The sequence below is a fragment of the Channa argus genome, chromosome 7 (assembly GCF_033026475.1).
Source record: "Channa argus isolate prfri chromosome 7, Channa argus male v1.0, whole genome shotgun sequence".
Classification (NCBI taxonomy): Eukaryota; Metazoa; Chordata; class Actinopteri; order Anabantiformes; family Channidae; genus Channa; species Channa argus.
The window spans coordinates 12335181-12356190 of record NC_090203.1 but is presented as its reverse complement, the minus strand read 5'-3'; the positions used below and the strand labels follow the sequence as shown (position 1 = coordinate 12356190).

The window sequence follows — 21010 nt, the reverse complement described above, 5'->3', positions numbered from 1 at the left end:
CATCAGTGAAACTGTGGCTTATTTTTGCACCTTTCTTTGAATCAAAACTTTACTTAGTTTCTGCACTTTATGGGTTCAGCACACTATGCATTCCCCTTGATTACTCATATTTGTCATGTCACAGATGGCCTAATGTTTGTACTGTATTTAAAGCCTTAAATTTGTAATCTGTCCAATTGTTAGATTTATGATTAGGTGTAATTGCACTTCCTTCAAATACTCACATGATACGTATTTTGTTATTTTTAACTATTTACATAAAGATTGAAATACTAGATATATGTGGAAATGTAAGTGTACTATAAGGTTTATGTTATGGCAAAAAGTTGAGATTGCCGTCCATTTAATTTTGTTTTTTTGTTTGGATGAGTTAAATGAATAAAATCATGTAAAAATGACATCATTACTCAACACGAGTATAAAACTTTAATACTTTGAGTAGCATGTTTTCCAAACATGTTAGTAATTTTTGCAAAAGTTATAACAATTCTTAGTGATTGCATCAAAATGTGCATGAATGAGAATTAACATCTGCACAGGCCTAAGTATACAATATCTTCCTGGGTTATATTGTGTACTGCAATGTGTTTATTTTTATTTTTTACAACATTTTTTGCAAAGGAAAATGTATTTCTGATTATGATAATTATATAAGTGTTGCAATCACATTTTAAATACAGTATATTGTTTCATACTTAAAATCCAGTTTAGGCCTACGGTATTTTAGCTTTAATTAACACATTTGGTCCAAGTATTTTGCACTTAAAAGTGGCACAAAAAATCAAAAGCATTTAAGGTTTGTAATATCAGGGAGCTTCAGTAGAGCCACCTTAGATAAAAAAAACTGTACTGGCAATAAGTTAGCCCCACTGCAAAAAGCACAAATAAAAGCAGACTAAAAAAACAGAGAACACCACAAATGGCCCCTCTTAAAGAAAACATTTAAACTTGTCACAATAAGAAAAGGACAAATGTTGCTAAAGAAGTGTCACGATGGCCATGACAATGTGACAGTGAGCCAGCATGCACAATACCATGACACTGAAACTGAAGCACCTACATGAAATTTAGTCAGCATCGACATTCTTTACACCTGTGATTTTCCTACTGTCACATGCAAACAGTACAGATGTTTTACTTTGGGCATTTGTTTGAAAGGTGACTAACCACAGCCACCAGAAAAGGCTAAAAAAGGCCACTGAACTGGCTAGGCTTCAGTTGGCACATTTAACCCCCAAGTGCTTCATTGCAGCTGCTTAGCCTGAGTTTGTAAAACTACATAAATGTGAAGCTGGTAGTTAAATCTAAAAAAAAAAATGTTTATTCCAGCCCTCTGGAAACAAAGATGAAATAAAATCTATGTTCTATCACTCTCCTGTGCCTCCCTGTGCTCTTATTCACTCCTGTGGCCCATCTGTGTGGTGACCAGCATGTGATAGACTCCCTTCTTTGCCAGCAACTGTTGATGCGTCCCCTGTTCCACCACCACTCCACCCTGAAATACTACAATACGGTCAGCGTTCTGGATGGTGGACAGACGGTGGGCTACAATAATGCACGTCCTCCCCTTCCTGGCGTGGTCTAGTGCCTCCTGCACTACCTGCAGCGACAGAAGAACAACGTTAGGTCAAACATGTAGGTCTCTTCTCTTAATATTCACAGTGATGAAAACATAGTTATGATAAGTTTTTAAGATTGAAAAACAGATTGTTAACCACGACTGTAATTTAGAATCCTTGCTCTGTGTTTTTTTTTTTTTCGAAACATTTATATTGCCACAAGTTTCATTAAGTATAATTTTGGTTACACTTGTGTTTACATCTTCTTGCTCTAACTTACGCCAGGATCATTTATGGGAGATTAATTCTGTCCTAGTTACCATGTTCAGTCACTGTGCATGTTTCTTAATCCTTGTTCTCACCCTGAGGAGTGTCTGTAGAAGGAAGAAAAGTTAAACACTCACCTTCTCACTCTCTGTGTCAAGTGCAGAAGTGGCCTCATCCAGCAGCAACAGTTTTGGGTTGCGGAGGATGGCTCGGGCGATGGCTATACGCTGCTTCTGTCCCCCTGACAGCTGCGTTCCCTTATCACCTGCCTGAGTGTTGTACCTCTGCTCAGACAAACAAAAAGAGGATCATTACTGTATAATGACAGAAGCATCCTATAATCCCCAAATCTTATGAGCAGTTTTCCTTTTTAAATATCAAAGAAAAATAACATTTTAAGGGTCTGTTATGTCCCGCTAACCTCTCAGTTTTTCTTTTACTTAGCATTTATTAATTTATGCATATAAGCAGTTTATAATTGAGAGATCGGCTGCATTCAATCCTAAGTAAAATATTCATCTATTATTTAATATTTATTGAAAACTAAATAAACACCAATCAGGCATAACATTATGACCACCTGTGCAATTTAATGCAATCCAATACAGTGGCTCTACCATGAATTCTGCTTTTACAAGGGTATAATTTCTCAATTATAAGAAGAGGTGGTTCCAATGTTTTGGCCACCTATTCATATAAATTTCAGGAACTTACTTAGAAAATTCTTAAGAAATTATGATTATGTAAAGCAAAGCATTAGCAGTGATCTTAATTAGTTTAAAATGATTGCATTGTTTTCTGTGGATTATCGAGAGTAACAAGGGCAAAAAGAGATCACTGGTAACAGAGATATTCTTTAATTCTTAGTAATTTAGCTCAGTGATTCTTTAACATTGGATAAACGATTCACTGTTGTTATATGTTCACTGCCGCACTGACTGAAACTTTATCGAAATTCTAGCTATCTGTCTGACTAAGGGCCTTCACATGCTGTAAAGATAAATAAATCCATAAAAAATCAATAAAAAAGATATGAAAGTAAAGCTAATCACATTGGCAGATCACTTCAGCTTTTATCTCATCCTGCTGCTAAGCTCTTGAGCAGCTCCTCAAAGAGCGAACATGTACATTATAGTGGCTCCCCATCAATTAAAAGATCCATTTCAAGATTCTTGTGATGACCTACGGAGCCCTACATGGTCAGGGACCTGAGTACATTAGAAATCTCCTTCCACATGAACATCATCAGCAGATCTGTAAGGTCCTCTGATCAGGAGTTACTGATTTTTAATCACTCCAGACTAAAAACTAAAGGAGACATGTGTTTGTGGTTCTGGAACTCTTAAATTCTCTTCTGTTGGACTTGAGATCTGTAGACTAAATTAGGGATTTTTAAAAAAGCATTTTAAAAAAGCAGGTCCAAACCCCCTTTTTTAGTAGTTAGTGATTGTTTCTATTCAAAATTTGTTATATGTATTTTTCCGCTTTTTATTTATTTGCATTGTGAGGCATGTTGAGACATCTGACCTAAAAAGGTGCTATATTAAATAACTTTTCTTACTTATGATAAATTTGGTCAGCACTACTGAAACATCAGGACAGGACAGCTGTTACCTCTGGCAGGGTTTCTACAAAGTTGTGGATGTTGGCAGCTTTAGCAGCTGCCACTATTTCCTCCATGGTCACTGTGCGGCTGTTGTCTCCGTAGGCGATGTTTTCAGCTAAAGTGCAGTCGAACAGCACGGGCTCCTGGGACACGATGCCTATCTGGGATCTCAACCAGTGGATATTCAGGTCTTTGGCGTTTATATTGTCCAGAATCTGAAGGGAGAAATAACATTACTGCATAAATAAGTGGGGCTGGATTTATTTTTTACTCACTCAACTGTTGGCATTTTATCAGCTTTCAACATCAGCACTGAGTTGAATTTGTGTTTCTAGCCACTGACGGAAATATATGTCTCTGTTGCTGTCAAAAAGCTCTAAAGTCTTCAGCAGTTAGCTGGTAACTTGTCTGCTGTTTGGTCCTGAGTAGTCACCCAAAAATTTCAAAATACATATCTCTTGTTGATCGAGAAGAGCAGCTCAGGACCATGATGGAGACAAACACTACTCTGATCACATGAGAGACAAAGAAAGGGTCATACATTTTAGGGTTTTCTCTCTCCCAAGACTCTCAGTGCAGTAATTTCTATCAAGATTAACAGAACAGTTTACTGCAGCAATGGGAGATAAAAACTCACACGCTACATAGATCTCAGAACCTCTCAAGGTTCATGTCTAATCAGTACAATGCTGTAAAGCAGTCATAAACACAGTGGCGAGCTATTTATTAACTGACTGTGCTGTAGGTGAAGAGGCAGTGTTTGACAGAGCGGTGGGGGTGTGTGTGTTTGTCTTCTCACCACTCTGCCTTCTCTGGGGTCATAGAACCTCTCCAGCAGCTGGATGGTGGTGCTCTTCCCACAGCCGCTGCTCCCCACCAAAGCCAGCGTCTCCCCTTTCTTCACCTTAAGGTTCAGCCCTTGGAGGATGGGCACATCCGGACGTGATGGGTAGTTGAACTTAACACTCTCGAAACATACGTTACCTTCAAATTTGACCTGCGGCAAATAGAGAGGAGAGGGATATGTTAGCACATGTGTGAAGAACTGTATCATGTTTGGTATTTGGGGCTTTGCATTATGTACCGGGAACTCTCCCCTCTGTGAAAGATTATCAATCGCAGGCTCTCTGTTCATCAGCATCATGAGGTGCGCAGCTGACAATTTGGCCTTGGCATAGTTTGGAGCAAAGGAGTTGGCCTCTCCAACAGCCATGGCACCATACAGAACAGCAGAAATCACACTAAAAGAGAAAATTAAATTACAAATCAAGTGAGCACCAGTTTTACATTAGTGACATGTAATACATCACCCTCACTCTTTGGTCCTTTTGTGATACAAGTCTGTTCAGTTTGTCCAAGTAAAATGGTGAATTAAAGCAATTAAGGTGTGTGAAGCTTATTGAAAAATGAAGCACATCATTATAATTTCAAATCTTACTCATAGACAAACTATCACCTTGTCAGTTGTATTCTTTTTCTTTTATTCTCTTTTTATAGTGGTGTTAAAGTGTAGATAAAATTCTACCAATTATTGAATAGAAAAAGAACATTTACTTCTAAGCGTTCTTTTAGCCATCTGAAGTTAATGGTTTCCATAGGATTCATTTTACTAGCTTTGGCAACCTCCCAATTTCCCTCTGATGCTCCCAGTAGGTCAAAGTTCTCAGTTATCCTGTTAAATATCTCTACATATACCATATCAGCACACAAGATGATACTTCCCACTGAATCATCCTGACTTCTGATCAACCGATATATATCAATATAGAAAGCAATATTTTAGTAAAGTAATGAAAACTGAAAAGAGCAAATTTCTAAAATATCAATACTAATAATTTACCATTATTTATCTTTTATTTTAACTTTGATTAATATTTCTTTAAGGAAACAGCACACTGCAGTATCTGAACATGCAATAAATATTATATAGATGGAAAAGATATTCATTTGTTTTACTGTTTTTGCCAGTTCAATATAAGGGAAAGCAAACTTTTGCAGCCAACTGTATTTGTTGGTAATTACCAAATGTCAGCATGCTAACATGCCAAACTAAGATTGTGAACATTGTAAACATTACACCTGCTAATGGTACCATGCTAAGATTAGCATTCACGGAGCTGCTGGCTTCTGCAGCCTCACACTCTTGTTTTTGAAATACTGCCGTAAATATTCTGTAAGTGCAAGTTTAAAAACATACATCATGCTAAAAAGCGCAGCATGACACACAAGTTTAATAGTTTTATGGTCCTGGAGAAGCTCAATCTACAATGTATTTTGGACTCTGAGTACAGTCAGAATATAAAGCGGTGGCTTCTCCTCACGATGACAGCACTCTGTCTATTGGATCACCAAAAGTACTTCTATGACCACATAATGGCCACCCATTCACAAATAAACTCTACTCTCTTCTGCACTCAAATGGTTTGTTGCTGACTGTTTACTCACAGGAATACCCCCTCCACATCCATCCTATTTTCCTGAATTAGCCAAGCTCCGAATCGGAAACAACCTGCGTAGGCAAAGTAGATCATGGCCTGGGAGAAGGAATAGGTGATACCATATATGTGGGCCTTTTTCTTGGCATTCCTGTAGAGAAAAAGACACACGGATGGCATTAGACAGAACAAGTCAATAACATATGCTGAATATAAATCCATTTCTTATATCCCATGGGGATATGTGGTTTAAATAATGTCACTACTCGTACTTGTATGGAACTTCAAGGTTTTCCTGATACAAAGACTCAAACTTGGGTTCTCTGCTGAGTGAGGCGACAGTACGGATATTTTCAATGGCCTCTGTAGCGATCTACAAAAACACATCAACATAATCATCATATTACAGTATACCACCACATCAAGGGTTTAAAAATGGTGCTCACCCTTTGTGAGTAATAAAACAGGAGTCCCACTCATTCACCTTTCCAGCCTTCTCCAGCTCCTTCTTGTCTTCAGCAGCGTGGCCGGTGAGCAGCTTGATCTCTGCAGCTCCAGCAAGGGCCATGATGGGCACCACAGCCAGGATGAGCAGGGTGAGCTCCCAGCCATACACGAAGGAGATGACCATACTAGTGCCCAAGTTGGAAATGTTCTGAGCGAGTGTGGCCAGTCGTACTCCTGTAGCCTGAGCACATGTGAAAGATGGGGGGGGAAAAAAAAACAAAAAAATTTAAAGAGCACAGATTTTATAAGAGAAGATATTGTGGTAGTCTTGGGAGGCTGCTGTCAAGGCTTACCCCTTGCACTTGTGCAGCATCTGTGGCAAGTCTTGTGGTGAGTGCTCCAACACTGTTTTTGGGGTTGTCAAACCAACCGAGGTCCTACAAGAACACTGGGATTAATATTTTCTATTGTCCATGAAAATAAATAGTAGTTATTCACTTAGAAATAAATGTTTAATATACAGCAGCAATCTAAAATGTTACCATTTTAAACTTGGGTACCATATTATACACACATTTTAGTTGTAGATTAAAGGCCAGAAAAACATAAAATACAAATTTCTAAATTAGCAACAAAGTTAAAGTTTGTATCAATACACGTTGTTATTTAGTCTTTTAAACCTCTTCAGGACTGTGTGGTTGTGATTTTACTGACAGTGAAGGCAACACGTTTAGATTTAAATGTTGTTAAACTATGACTGGTCCGGGGAAGGACAGGTACCAGGCCAGCCTTGCCAGTCGAGCCAAATATCAAAACAATCATTTCCACTCTGGGTATCTCACCCTCAGGTTTCTTCCAGAACTGACTGAAAAAGTGATCCAACAAATATAAAGCAGGTTCTCTAATAGAAGCTTGTTTAGGTTTCACAGTTGCTGAACGCACCTGTCTCATCATGGACTTAAAGGCACAGAGTCTCAGTTTTAAAGTCAGAATCTCCCCAGATTTACCGAAGCAGAAACCCTGTAAAAGATTTACAGACAGAGGACATTGGTGTTTGTGAGTGTACCATTCGCTTTAAGTTTAGGTTAGTGGTAATCATCTTTACTTTTAAGGTGGCGCCATGGATCATTGATTAGGACCTTGGGTATTTTTAAATGTTTTGTGTGCATTATGTTACTGTGATGGAAAATCAAGTATTATCAAATGATGATTACATTTAATCCTTAGCATTTTACCTAGTTATAATAGCAACTTGTACTCAGTGTACTTTTGAAGAATGTTTAAAAGATTGTATGTTGTTCAAACATCGTCTCATATATGTGTTTTGTCTTGAAGTGTTTTCAGAACTGCTCCATGGTCACTTATTGTCTAACAGCAGACTATCACACACTGTAGTGACCCAGAGTCACTTCATGTTCACAGCTGCTCATCAAAGTGCTGAAAAGGGAAAAGGTTTCCATAAAAGGTGAAAAGGGCTGGGGGCAGTAGCCTGAGGGTGGAGAATGTTCTGCCTAGCAACAGAAAGTTATAAAACTAATGTGTGATGTATGAATTTTAGAACTGCATAGGATGGAGAATTGAAATTCTGTCAATGTACTTCTCTCTTGCAAGACAATGATGTCTTTTAGGGTGAGGTGTCTAAGACCAGATATTGTCATTTTTTCCATAACAGTTACTCAAACCGGTATATCGTCCTGTTGCTCTTGCCCTAGTAATAATAAAGAACTCGAAGAGCCTGGGCTTGCAGCACATCAAAGCCAGTCTCCCACACTCCTTCAACGCTTCCAATTTCTCTACAGCACTTACCTTTTGCCACATTTTGCCATGTTACAGCCTTATTCCAAAATGGAATCAATTCATTATTTTTCTCAAAATTCTACATACAATATCCCATAATGATAACGTGAAAGAAGTTCTTGAGATCTTTGCAAATGTATTAAAAATAAAAAATGAAAAAAAAAGTACATAAGTTTTGATGGCCTTAGCCATGACACTCAAAATTCAGCTATGGTGCATCCTGTTTCCACTGATCATCCTTAAGATGTTTCTACAACTTGATTGGAGTCCACCTGTAGGAAATTCAGCTAGATCGCAGACTTAAAATTGATCTCTGGAGAGATCGGAAAATGGCTGTTGACCAATGCTCCTTATCCAACCTGATGGAGCTTGAGAGGTACTGCAAAGAAGAATGGGAGAAACTGCTCCAAAAAAAGGTGGGCCAAGCTTGTAGCATCATATTCAAAAAGACAGAGGCTGTAATTGGTGCTAAAGTATCTTCAACAAAGTGTTATTAGAATACTTAAAATCGTTACCCAAATCGTTCCACGGACGATGCCATCTCCACGACCCTCCATCTGGCCCTCACCCACCTGGACAATAAGGACTCATACGTACGAATGCTGTTCATTGACTTCAGCTCAGCTCAGCATTCAACACAATCATCCCTCAGCACCTGATCGAGAAATTGAGCATACTGGGCCTGAACACCTCCCTCTGCAACTGGATTCTGGACTTCCTGACTGGGAGACCCCAGTCAGTCCGGATCGGGAAAAACATCTCCAGCACCACCACACTGAGCACTGGAGCCCCTCAGGGCTGTGTGCTCAGCCCTCTGTTGTTCACTCTGTTGACGCACGACTGTGTAGCAATGCACAGCTCAAACCACATAGTCAAGTTTGCCGATGACAAGACCGTGGTGGGTCTAATCAGCAAGAACGACGAGTCAGCTTACAGAGAGGAGGTGCAACGATTAACAGCCTGGTGTGGAGCAAACAACCTGTCTCTGAACATTGACAAAACTAAAGAGATGGTTGTGGACTTCAGGAGAGCACAGAGCGACCATTCTCCATTGATCATCGATGGATCCTCAGTGGAGATAGTCAAGAGCACCAAATTCCTTGGTGTTCATCTGGCGGACAACCTCACCTGGTCATCCATCACCAAAAAGGCCCAGCAGCGTCTCTACTTCCTGAGAAGGCTGAGGAAAGCCCATCTCCCTCCCCCCATCCTGACCATGTTCTACAGAGGGACCATTGAGAGCATCCTGAGCAGCTGCATCACTGCCTGGTTTGGGAACTGCACCGTCGCGGATCGCAAGACCCTACAGAGGATAGTGAGGACAGCTGAGAAGATCATCGGAGTCTCTCTGCCCTCTATTATGCACATTTACACAACACGATGCATCCGCAAAGCCAACAGCATTGTGGACGACCCCACACACCCATCACACACACTCTTCACACTCCTGCCATCAGGAAAGAGGTTCCGAAGCATTCGGGCCACCACATCCAGACTATGCAACAGTTTTTTCCCGCAAGCCATAAGGCTCCTCAACACACAAAACTGAAATAGAACTTAAACACACTACAAACCGAACTCAGCACATTCTCATCACTCACTACTCATCTCATTCCACCACCACTTATTTATTATTTATTTACTTTTATCATTCTACATTTACCGCACTACACTGTTTACCTGCTGTTTTTTGCACATTCCAATGCAATTGCACTGTTTACATGCTGGACATTTAAATGCACTATACCGTTTACATGCTGCTCTTTTTTTACACCCCTAGCACACTTGACTGTCCATTTTAAAATAAGGCTGTAACATAAGAAAATGTGGAAAAAGGGGAATACTTTCTGGATGAACTGGATGTGATGAAGCTCTAGATTTCAGCCATGCCTATTCCAAGCAAATTGGTTACCAAACTAGGACTTTGTCAATCCATCTGTTATTGGATTACGGACTATCAGACAGTTAGGCTAGGCTGTCACCTGTCTCATCAATATTCACACTCAGCACTGGCACCCCATAGGCCTGTTTGTTGAGCCCCATTCTTTAAGCGCTTCACACACACAATGTTCTGAAGCTGCTGCAGCAGGGATTATATATCAGTTCACTTGGCTCATCTCTGCTCCCTGCCCAACAAAATGGATGGGCTGATATGGACTTTCCATGTTCTGCTGTCCTCTGTTTCACTGAAACCTGACCCTGTGTAGCCATCCACTGTAGCTGCCAGGTTTTTAGCTCCACCGAGAAGACCATTGGCCATTGGGAAGAACGAGAGGAGGTGGAATCTGCTTGAAGGTTGGTGTACTAATGTTTAGCAGATCGTGTAGCCCGTACCTAGAAACTTTGTTTGTAAACTTTAAACCATTTCATTCTTCTTGATAATTTTCCTAATTTTTACTGGTTGGTGTTTGCATCCCACCGCAGGCCTGTAAGTGACGCGCTGTAGCAATCAGTCCAGAAAATTACCATCGTAGACTGAACTCTATTTTCACTGTATTTGCTGATTTTAACAAAGCATATGTTAACTATGAACTGCCTAACATAAATTGCTCCTCCAGAATACACTGGACCACTACACTGTACTGAAAGGCGCATATTGGTCTGTCCCCACTGAAATCCTGGATGAACTGACTGACATTGTAACATCTTATGTCAGTTTTTATTGTGTGCGCCAACCTGTGCGGTGTGGTGCAGTCAACACAACCGGGAGCTGAACATGCTCAAGACACTGCATCCCTTCATCTTGGGGTCCACTGTTTCTTATGTTGTCTGTATTGTTATTATTATTATTATTATTACTATCAGTGCTGTTTTAATGTTATTTTTTTCTCTGCAGTTGTCATTGTTATGTTGTCTATACTGTTACTCTTTGAACATGTCCTTGAATGTTACCATAGCAAATTCCTTGTACTTGTTTATTATTGAGTAAAATGTTGCTTCTTGCCAAGAGTTAATGTTCCATCCAGTAAATATACATCACCATTATATAACTTTTAAACAAATTAAACATTAAGAGTTTATTACAATTAGAAAAAGGTGGTAAGCTATTTGTTTTCTCATGTTCATGCTTAACACTCACCATCTCTAGGCTGTATAGCTTTGAAATGATCAGACATAAGTGTATCAACCTTCTCATCTAACGCTCTTTTTTCTATGAGGCCAATGTAAGTCAACATGAATGTGTGTTTACATACCTGTAGAAACATGGTGACAAAGGATACAGCTCCAATAACAGCAAACATAAGGGAGAAAAATGTGGATTTTGCCCTCACAATATCATGATTGTGCTCTGTAAACACCTGAGGAAAAAAATAATTCATATCTTACTACAATATTTCACAAATGCTGGGTAACAAGTAACATTGACATTTATGGAACGCGCGTGCAGTAAAAGTAACCTACGGTGATGATCTTGGAGAAGATGACGGCGAACAGTGGCTGCATTACTCCATTGATTATGGCACAGATGGTTCCCAGTATAATATATGGCCACTCAGGAAGGTTGAGACGAAACACTTTGAGGAACGACACAGGGGGAACCTTTTCATCCTGCAGAAAGAGGGACAAAGAGCTGATTCAAAGTCATGAGACAGGGCTACAGAAACAACAAAAATATTGAATATAATATTAAAAATGTATGATGTTGATTCTTACAGGTAAACCACAGTGGCACCAGGAGGTTTTTCCAAATAAGTAATATTAACTTGCACACAATTAGTGTTACAAGAGCTATATTGATAGCTGAGGATATTTGAAATACCACCTGCACTGAAAACATCTGCCTGTGTTGGCTACCATAAAAAGTAACATATCAGACGTTGGTTTGAAACAGAGCCTTTAACAGCAGGTACGTTTAGGACAGTACAAAAACATATAGACAAGAGCAGCTCTACACCATCTCATCTACAGTACATGCAAATAAATCTAAGCATGTTTGGGTTTAAAGAAATGCAATTAACAAAGCACCTTAATGGACCCAGTTCCAACTTCTCCACTATTAAACCTCACACCAAATCGGTTTCTTTTTTATTTTAAACACATGAGGGATTTAGCAAATTGCATAGTTAGAAATAAAGACAATTACTACAAATCTACTGATCTAAAGAAATCTGAGGAAATAAAACTGTGATAAACTGCATTTAAGGATCATAGATGGATGTTTCATCTGTTGAAGTGCTGCACCGCAGCTCACCTCTTCTGTCTTGTCTGTTTCATGCTTGGTCTTTTCTTTCTCCTCTGTCCCTCCCTCTGAGACAGTGAAGGATGAGCCTCTTGTGGACTTCCTCCTGTACAGAGAGGACCCAGAGAAGGACTTGGCTGACAGGCTTTTTTCATCGACAGACAGCTCATGGTCTGCTTCCTCCCCCTCCCTGACTTGCTGAAAGGTCTGTGACAAGACAAATGCGACAAACAACATCAATGTCTGAGAAAACTGTTTTCCTTGAGGTCCAGTCTAACATAGGATGTGCCAAAGAGCATGTGTTACCTGCATGGTGACCAGTGTGTGGTAGACACCCTGTTTCTCCATCAGCTCACCGTGAGTCCCTAGCTCTGCAACTGCACCTTTCTGGAAACCAGCGATGACGTCAGCATTTCTAATGGTTGACAGGCGATGGGCCACAATGATAGTGGTACGTCCCAGTCGGGCCTGGACATAAAGACATGTCTGATTTGAGTGTCTATGCTGACATTTAAAACATAGAATAAGAACATCTATATACATGTTTAACAAACGTGTTTGCAGCCGGGTTTAATGTTAATGACAGGGCTAAAACTCTGCCAGATTGCTAAGGCTGCACTTAGCCATGTGAACATGCATTCTTCTATGTTCAAAATGACTATAATATACTAATGTCTACAGTGTGGTGTTAACATAATCAATACTAAACACCATGTGACCCTGAGGCTGATGGGAATCTAATTAGTTGTGCAAATATTTAGGCAAAGATTTAGATACAGTCATATTTGACTTGCTGGCGGCACTACGGATAGGTCAGAAAATCATCAGAGCTCCCAGGATTTAACCTCTGGGCATGATGATTATCTATACTAAAGTTGATGTATATTGATCCAATATTTGTCAAGATCAACATGCGGGAACAGCTCTGGGCTCTAGAGTACTGGCCACACTTGGTTTACAGGATCCTGTGACACTTTGTTGAAAAATACTTTTTACCAATCCTTGTGAAATAGTGAATACATGTTTGGAGATTACATGCTGAAATTATTTTCAGATCAGAATTTGGTTCATTAGATCCAAATGAATTTGTAAAGTATATGAAGTATAGATTTACGTTATTTTATCCCAATGACAATGCTGTAAGCTCCGGGCAAGAAGAGGTCTGGTGTGCACGCTGTATTCACAAAAAGACACGAAAGCAGGAGGAAGCTTGTAGAAGTTACACTGAGACCTTCCCAGTGTTGTTGACAATTGTGGAGAATGGCTAAATGAATAGGGCACCATCCTATTGTTGAAACAACATTATTATATTTCAGTCTGGACCACAGTGGTGGACAGACAGACAACCCTGCCATCCACTGAATCACTAGCACTTTTAAAAAGAAGTACAGAACAAAGTAGAGCAGAGCATGTTCCTCTGTATGTGTTTGTACCTTGTCTAGTGCAGCTTGCACAATGGTCTCACTCTCTGCATCAAGAGCAGATGTGGCCTCATCCAGCAGAAGGATTTTGGGGTTGCGGACCAGAGCTCGAGCGATGGCAATCCTCTGCTTCTGTCCTCCACTCATTTGAGTACCTCGGTCTCCAACCAGCGTCTCAAACTTCTGCTCAACAATAAGTTCCAGCATTAGCAAGTGTGTTGGACAGAGTTACATGGGTCGGGGAGTCATAAATGAAGTCATACATCGGGCAGGTACATAATGAAGTCATAAGCGTTAGCCTCTTTGGCAGCTTGTTCAATGTCCTGCTGCGTCACGTCTGGTCGGCCGTATCTGATGTTCTCAGTGATGGTGGTAGCAAAGAGGATTGGCTCCTGACTCACCACTCCGATCATGTCTCTCAGGTAGCGGATGTTAAGAGACCGAATGTCGTGATCATCAATAGATACCTAACAAGCAACCAAACAGACACACACTTATAAGTACATAAACTAATTTCCATATTTTGGAAAGCTTCTATAAGGTCATTATTCCTGGTTTTACTTTTGTAAAGTAAATTAAAACTCATGAAAAGGGTGTACTGTGTATGATGTGCAGTAAATAGGTAAATAAAGCACATTCCTCCTTTCTGATTCTGATTCACCATTAGGTGTCAAACAGTCTAGATGAACTTTGGGTAAGGCAGGCAACAAATTTTGACAAGAAGAATTTTAAAAATGCTCTTTTTAAAGCCCTATAGTGACAAAACCAGTCAGCTCTTAAAGTATAGATGTGAAGACAGTGCAGTGTCACTTACAGATCCTTCCTGAGGATCGTAGAACCTCTGCAGCAGCTGGATCGTGGTGCTTTTACCACAGCCACTGCTCCCCACTAAGGCAATGGTCTGTCCGCTTTTCACACTCAGAGACATGTTATTTAATATCTAAAACAACAATAAAAATGTAATTAATGACAGACAGTTTGAAGTAATGTTATGTCTCAAGCTCTCTATTCGAGTATAGTACTGTGTCTGTGGGGAACAAACTTTGACATCTGGCCTCGAGGGGTAGTTGAAGTGGATGTTCTTGAACTCTATGTTTCCTTTGATGGAGTCAGGCTTGAAACCTTCCTCTGAATAGCTGTCAATGCTCGGTTTCTGTTGAGACAAGAAGCAAAAATATTTCACTTACTTCTAAAACTCAATTCTGCTCTGGATTGTGTTTGGCCACAGTGGAATACAGAACTTGATTATTATCATAAGGTCAGGCAGAAAATTGGAGGAAGGCCGATAGCCATCCAGGTTAAAGCGGGTGTTTTTAAAAAGGCTTATGTTTATTTCCACAGGTCTTTGTGTTTACATTGCTTCTGTGTGTGTGTTGTACACACTTTACTCTCTTGCTCCGGCTTTGTTGCTGTTTCATGTCTGTGAAGAAAGAATTTGACATAGCTTTCTGTCCCTCTGGGATGCCTGACAAAGTTGATCTACAGTATAAACCCTTTTTTTAATCAAAGATGTCACAAAGGGCTTCACCAAAAAGCAAATAAAAGTAAAAGCAAAGTGTCCAGAGGTCTTCCTCAAAGGCACACTGTCATACGGTAAAGAACTAAAAAGCCCTGAGATGAGGTATAGCTTTCTTCAGTTTGGCTGCTAGCCGTTTGCATGCTAATTTGTTTTCATGTCCAAACAGATGTGCATGTGAATATAACCCATTTCAGTGTGTTGGTCTGGTGAAAAACAAACAAGTGCACTTAAAAGTAAACACAGGTCTGTCCCAGAGTAGCTATAGACAGAAGTCTGCCTGACATTTCCACACATATGTTACTGCAACTGTATGGACCATCCTACTGTACATGCAATAATCACTCTTCCAGTGCACTGCCCTTTATTTTTCAATGAAATATCTTCCAGACATGGTTCAAAATTATGTTGTAACAATATTCATTATTTTGTTCAAGTTTGAATGATTGTTTGCTAAATGAATCGAATTTACTGGGTGGAAATGGAGTCACAGCATGTTCAGGAAGGTGAGAGTCACCACTGAGCATTATCAACTAAATGACCTGTAAGTTTCATCCACCCAGCAAGTTCTCCAATTAGAGCAAAATCCAACATCTCATTACTGAATCCAAGTTGTTGGCTGCATCAAAGCAGTGCCCCAGAGAGCCAGAGCACAGCGGTGCACGTTCACTAACAAAAACTGACAGCAGTGCAGCAGCAAAAACAAAAGTGGGGTTTTCTTTTAACACGTGCTGCACTGGGAAGAAAATGTTGCATCGCTTACATGATCAATAATGCTGTACACTTTATGTGCAGCTCCACGGGCACTTGCAAACGTCTGGATGTTGGGAGACGTCTGACCCATCGCAAATGCTCCAATCAGCACGACGAAAAACACCTAAAGACGCACACACATTAGTGTTATCTGTCTCCTTTGTGTTTAAATAAACAAAACACAATTAGAAACTCAATAGTAATGTGTCTACTCACCGTGAGTAAAGATCCTATTCTGTACTCTCCACTCAGGACCAGTGTACTGCCGTACCAGAAAGCCAGAGCATACGACAGGTAGATCATCAAGAAGGTGAAGCCCATGGCAATGTTAGAAGAGAGCGCCTTCTTTATTCCCACCCTCTTAGCATCCTCTAAGTTTTTATGATATCTGTGGTCCACACACAAACGCACACACAAAGAGTATCAATGACAGTAAGGCCCTTTGCCATAGATTAATTTAGTTTTCTCCTCTCTTGAAAATGATCCAATTTTTAATGGGGTCTATTTATAGATCTGCACTCACATTTCAGATCAATACTTATTTTCTCTGCAGAACAGAAAAGAAGCACATTCATTCTGACTCAGACTCTTTGCATCCTATTTGTATTGCTTCAAGAATATGTTTTACTTTGCTTGGTTATAGTTCAGAACCTGGTTCAGATGCGCACTCACCTCTCGATCTCTCTTTCCTGACCGCTGAAGGCAAACACTGTCCTAATAGCAGAAAGCACCTCTTCTGCCACAGCTCCAGCTTTGGCATATGCACTCTGCTCTTTACTGGTGAAGTTCGTCAGCACCTGATCAGATGAGCGAAAAGGACATTATGTTGAAAATACCCAGTTGCCTGCGTCCCCACAATAAACGTCACTACATATGAGTAGCAGGAGAGAGGACTTACCTTACTGAAAAATGCGGCTGAAATGCCGAGCGCTGGGCTGACAGCCAGGATGACAAGAGTGAGTTTCCAGCCTTTGGAGAAACCGATGATGAAGGATGTGATGAAGGTGGTGAAGGCCTGGAGCAGCATCCCCACCTTGTCACCGATGCCCTCCTGGATTTTATAGACATCACTGTGGATGCAAATATAAACACATCTACCAAAAAAGTGCTACAACGTGAATTACAAAGAGAATGAAAACAAGCTTCCTTCGATCATGTGAGCAAAGCTTTTGATGGGTTAGGATTAGGGTTATTTTCAGTTTATTGAATGATCATAAAAGTCTTGAAAACTATTTATAATTATATAATTATTCTTTAAAAGTGCCGGTGTGAATATTTGTTGTTTTTCTTAGTCTTCCATTATAGTGCACTGAAAATGTAATTTAAAATTTGAAAGCTTTTGAATTGGTTGGTTTTGAATCATTACAAATCATATTCCAAGCAAATAAAACTATATCCAAAGGCTGCTGTCAAGGAAAACAAATATGATTTTAGAGAAATTTGTATATTTGAAATACCAAAACGCAGACCTACTATGTGGGGGTCAAACTATTGACTCAATAAGTTAAAAAATGTTTAAAACAAATAACATATTGGGTGGTTATAAAACCTTTTATGAGGTTTTGGATTGTTCGGATTTGGATAAAACAAGACATTTAAATATTTTAGCTCAGCCTCTGGGATATTACACTTGGACTGAAACTAGCACATATTGTTGTTCTTATTATTAACAATATGACACAGTGGTTTTCTCTGTTACCCACTCTATGAGACGTGTGTTGAGCTCTCCTGTCTCGTTGACATCGAACCAGCCAATGTCCTGTTGCATGATGCGGTGGAAAAACAGCTTGCGGATACGTTTGACCTGCCGCCCTGCGGCTATGGTCCAGAGCGAGACCTGCAGGTAGGCTGCCACCAGCACAACGCCACCCATGATGGAGTAGTAGATGGCATAACTGGATGAAGAGAAGAGAGAACAACTGTTTCTGAGGTCTAAACATAAGTACAGGAAGGTAGATAAAAAGCCATTTTATGTCTACAACACAGTTTAATTTTTTAATATTTAACCTGACTGATTGCTGTGTTTATGCTGATGGTTTAAAGTCTTACAGATTCATGTCCTGTTGTAGGGTGCTGTTTTTTGGTATATAGGTGAAATCTGAAAAACATATCGTTCGTGTGTTATAGTTTATCCTGACGACTTATTTTAGTCAGTGTAATTATGTGCACTGACTTTTTTAACTTTAAACTCACTGGGGTAGCTGGCGCTGATGTTGGGTATCATCGCATCATTTACAAAGCTGTCCGTCATGTCTCCAAACACGATACACATGAGAGGAAGAACTACCCCGTTGAGCATGGACATCAGTGCGCCAACAAAGATCATCACAGTGTCGAAGCTGTCTGCAAACCTGAACTACACTCACATTCAAGACAGAGTGTGGAGAGAATGAGGAGTAATTTTTAGAAATCAGTATCTGCATGTTGTGAAGCATTCTAATAATTTTCTAAGTGTAAAGATTCGGAAGTTTCAGTTTTGGATTGTTGATCCGATGAAACAAGATATTTAAATATTTTAGCTGTTCAGTTATGAAATCAGAACAACAACAAAAAAAACTTCTAAGAAGCTATTATATTCCCACAGCAGGGGGCAGGTGGGGTCCACCCAAACAACAGGAGGATGTGCTGCACTCCCATCCTCTCGCCATGTTTCCCCTGTTAGTGCACACACTTGCTGTTATGCTTGTAAGATCACACCACGTACAGTCCTACAACATACTCATCCACTAACCTCACACCAAAATGCTTAAAACATCAATGCTGTTTTATTTTCGGACGTTTGTCTTTACGTATACACCGTGACAGTTAAAATGCACGTTTCTAGCGATATAGAGAAAGTATAAAACTATAGTGAAAACAAAGCCACATTTAAGGGTTCAAAAAGCACAATTACTGAACATAAACACCTACTTCTGGCAGAGATGACTGAACTTACCACAGCCAGGGGGCCAACCATGGGCAGCTTCTGTGGTTTTTCTTTCTTCTTCTTTCCGTTCTTTTTGTCATCCTTGTCAGTTTCACTGGAGGAGTCACACATTATTTAAAATTGTCTGAGTGAATGTTTTATATAATACCACAGTGTATACATGTGGTTCCACTTTTAAAATTAAAAGTAATCAAGTATTCGTCATAAAATATATTCGAAGTACCAAAAGTAATACTTCTCGATACGGAAACGATGCTTATATCCAATCGTATTCTGCTTACCGATGTGTAAACCTTAATATGCATGCAGAGTTCACATTGTCTTTTGTGCTGCTGTTGCAGATAAGCAATACATTTTTTTTTACATTTTTTTTATGAACTAATTAATTAAATGTTGTATTATTATTAGGATCCTGCAAAGTTAGTGATTAAAATTAATTAAGTACCCTTACATTACAATTCCGTCTGAAATTTACCGTACTAAGTTTATAGTAATTGAAAATTAAAGTTTTAAGAACTTTACTAATTTCAAAGTTCCTTTAATAGTAATCTATTACTTCCAATCACAGATCACTTTACCTTGACAAATTGCCGTTTTGTTCTGGTTTGGCTGTGCTCAGTTCATACATCTCGTCCTTCGCCTCCATGTCTGGGTCCTGTTAGAGTAAAAACAACCTGCTCACATTTCAAGATAAACACAAACTAATAATTAAAGCTTATTAAACCACCGAAGAATCGCAGGTCAAGAGGCTGAATGACTGGATGGTTATAAGAGATGGCACAATAAAATATAACATTTATCGACTCAAACCTGAGATGAGTCCCAATAGTTGTCTGCAGCTGGTCCTCCAGACTCGTCTCCGTCCACTGGTCGACTTTTGATAGAGATGATCACACAGACGACTGGGACAAACCCTCCACGTCTCCCCCCCCCTCCTCACGTGGCTTTATGACAGCCTCACTGCAGGACGAGCGTCGGTGCTGACTTCCGCCCTCTTCTGTCCTCAGATAAAAACCGCTGATTTTTCCGCAGAGTCTCGATCATGGTCCATGGTGAATAATTGATTACAGTCAAGAGTGACAGAGGAACCCGTTTCCCTGCCTTTTCCCTAACCAGTGAATGGATTAACAATAACCTGAAGCTAATATGTGAATTATCTAACAATATTATTACTACAGAGACAAGTCTGTCCACCATCTAACAGATTTACTACAAATGAGCAAAAAGATGTAAAAAATACAAATAAAAAATTATCAGACATTTTGAGATCTGCAACAAGATTATAGAGACAAAACCGAACTACAAAGAGAGATATGTTATTACATAGACAGCCAAAAAGACCAGAAAGAGACAAAAAGCAAGTACAAAAGGATAAGGTCTTACTGTAGCTTCACATCCATAAAACGCACCAAAGTTGTCTGTCCTTCAGTCTTCCTATTGATTGCCCCAATACAAAGACAACACTCTTGTTAATAATTTTGTACTTTTCCATAATGATTGAACTTTAATTGGGCATTGCGTCAATAATGTAACTTTTACTTTTCCACCAGTGACACACACACAGCAAATAAGGGGAAGGGGCAGTTTGACTGTAAATTATTACCCTTAATTCTTGCTTGGTTGTGTTATTCATGTTCACTGGTGATGTTATTATATTTCCTGTAATAATTTCAGGTACTGTACGAAGATGATAAAAAGAAAAAAAAGACAAAGACATAAATGTAAGACTTTGATTAAAGGTTACTGTTTGATCTTTACTAGTGTGTGTGTGTGTGTGTGTATGTGTGCGCGCATGCGTGTGTGTGTGTGTGTGTGTGTGTGTGTGTGTGTGCACTTCCATTTCTTACTTGTTGAGGCCCAGTGGAAAGGAGCTCACCAACAGTATGGGGCCCAAAGCCTTTGTGGGGCCCAGCTCAAAAAGCAGCTTAGGAGCCTCCCCTGATGTTCCTCTTGCTTTTTTTTTTCATTTGGCCCACAAGGTCAGAAATTTTGGAAAAATGTGTGTGAAGTGTGTGTAAAATTTATCCTCAGTACTGCCAACCAGTGCTAGGGGCTTCGTATTACAAACGATACACACTTTCGGAAGTGTGTATCATTCTACCC

At 39.7% G+C, this 21010-nt stretch overlaps 2 protein-coding genes across 8 annotated transcripts in view; one reads left to right on the top strand and one right to left on the bottom strand.

Moving 5' to 3' along the window:
• Positions 1–398, top strand: part of crot (carnitine O-octanoyltransferase) — a 15125-nt gene extending 14727 nt beyond the window's left edge. For all 4 annotated transcript variants that reach the window (XR_010914832.1, XM_067510290.1, XM_067510286.1 and 1 more), the window contains one exon: positions 1–398. This exon is cut by the window's left edge. The gene's annotated coding sequence lies outside the window, so the exon portion shown is untranslated.
• Positions 399–412: 14 nt separating this feature from the next.
• On the bottom strand, positions 413–19867 carry abcb4 (ATP-binding cassette, sub-family B (MDR/TAP), member 4). Of its 4 annotated transcripts, none has more exons than XM_067510282.1 (28): positions 19718–19867; positions 19486–19562; positions 18917–19001; positions 18175–18337; positions 18031–18079; positions 17685–17876; positions 16880–17075; positions 16654–16778; positions 16198–16369; positions 15992–16105; positions 14755–14865; positions 14527–14652; positions 13976–14179; positions 13725–13895; positions 12598–12759; positions 12304–12498; positions 11514–11660; positions 11306–11410; positions 7257–7334; positions 6668–6751; positions 6352–6555; positions 6140–6240; positions 5878–6018; positions 4517–4673; positions 4232–4429; positions 3441–3647; positions 1964–2110; positions 413–1600 (listed from the first exon to the last, which is right to left on the bottom strand). In XM_067510282.1, exons 2-28 carry the CDS (start codon positions 19551–19553, stop codon positions 1394–1396), a joined length of 3909 nt encoding a protein of 1302 aa, XP_067366383.1. In that variant the 5' UTR covers positions 19554–19562; positions 19718–19867; the 3' UTR covers positions 413–1393. The 4 variants fall into 4 exon arrangements, with proteins under 4 accessions (XP_067366383.1, XP_067366384.1, XP_067366385.1 ...); XM_067510283.1 differs by having other exon boundaries at positions 16880–17051; XM_067510284.1 differs by lacking the exon at positions 7257–7334.
• Positions 19868–21010: the final 1143 nt, after the last annotated feature.

Bases quoted from the DNA above. Each gene is read 5' to 3' on its own strand.
- abcb4 (XM_067510282.1), bottom strand. From the start codon at position 19,553: ATGGAGGCGAAGGACGAGATGTATGAACTGAGCACAGCCAAACCAGAA. The intron at 17,076-17,684 runs GTGGGTAACAGA...CTTTTTTGGTAG, and splicing joins CTCAACACACGTCTCATAGA to ATGTGTTTATATTTGCATCC. The intron at 6,019-6,139 runs GTACGAGTAGTG...TTTTCTCTACAG, and splicing joins AACCTTGAAGTTCCATACAA to GAATGCCAAGAAAAAGGCCC.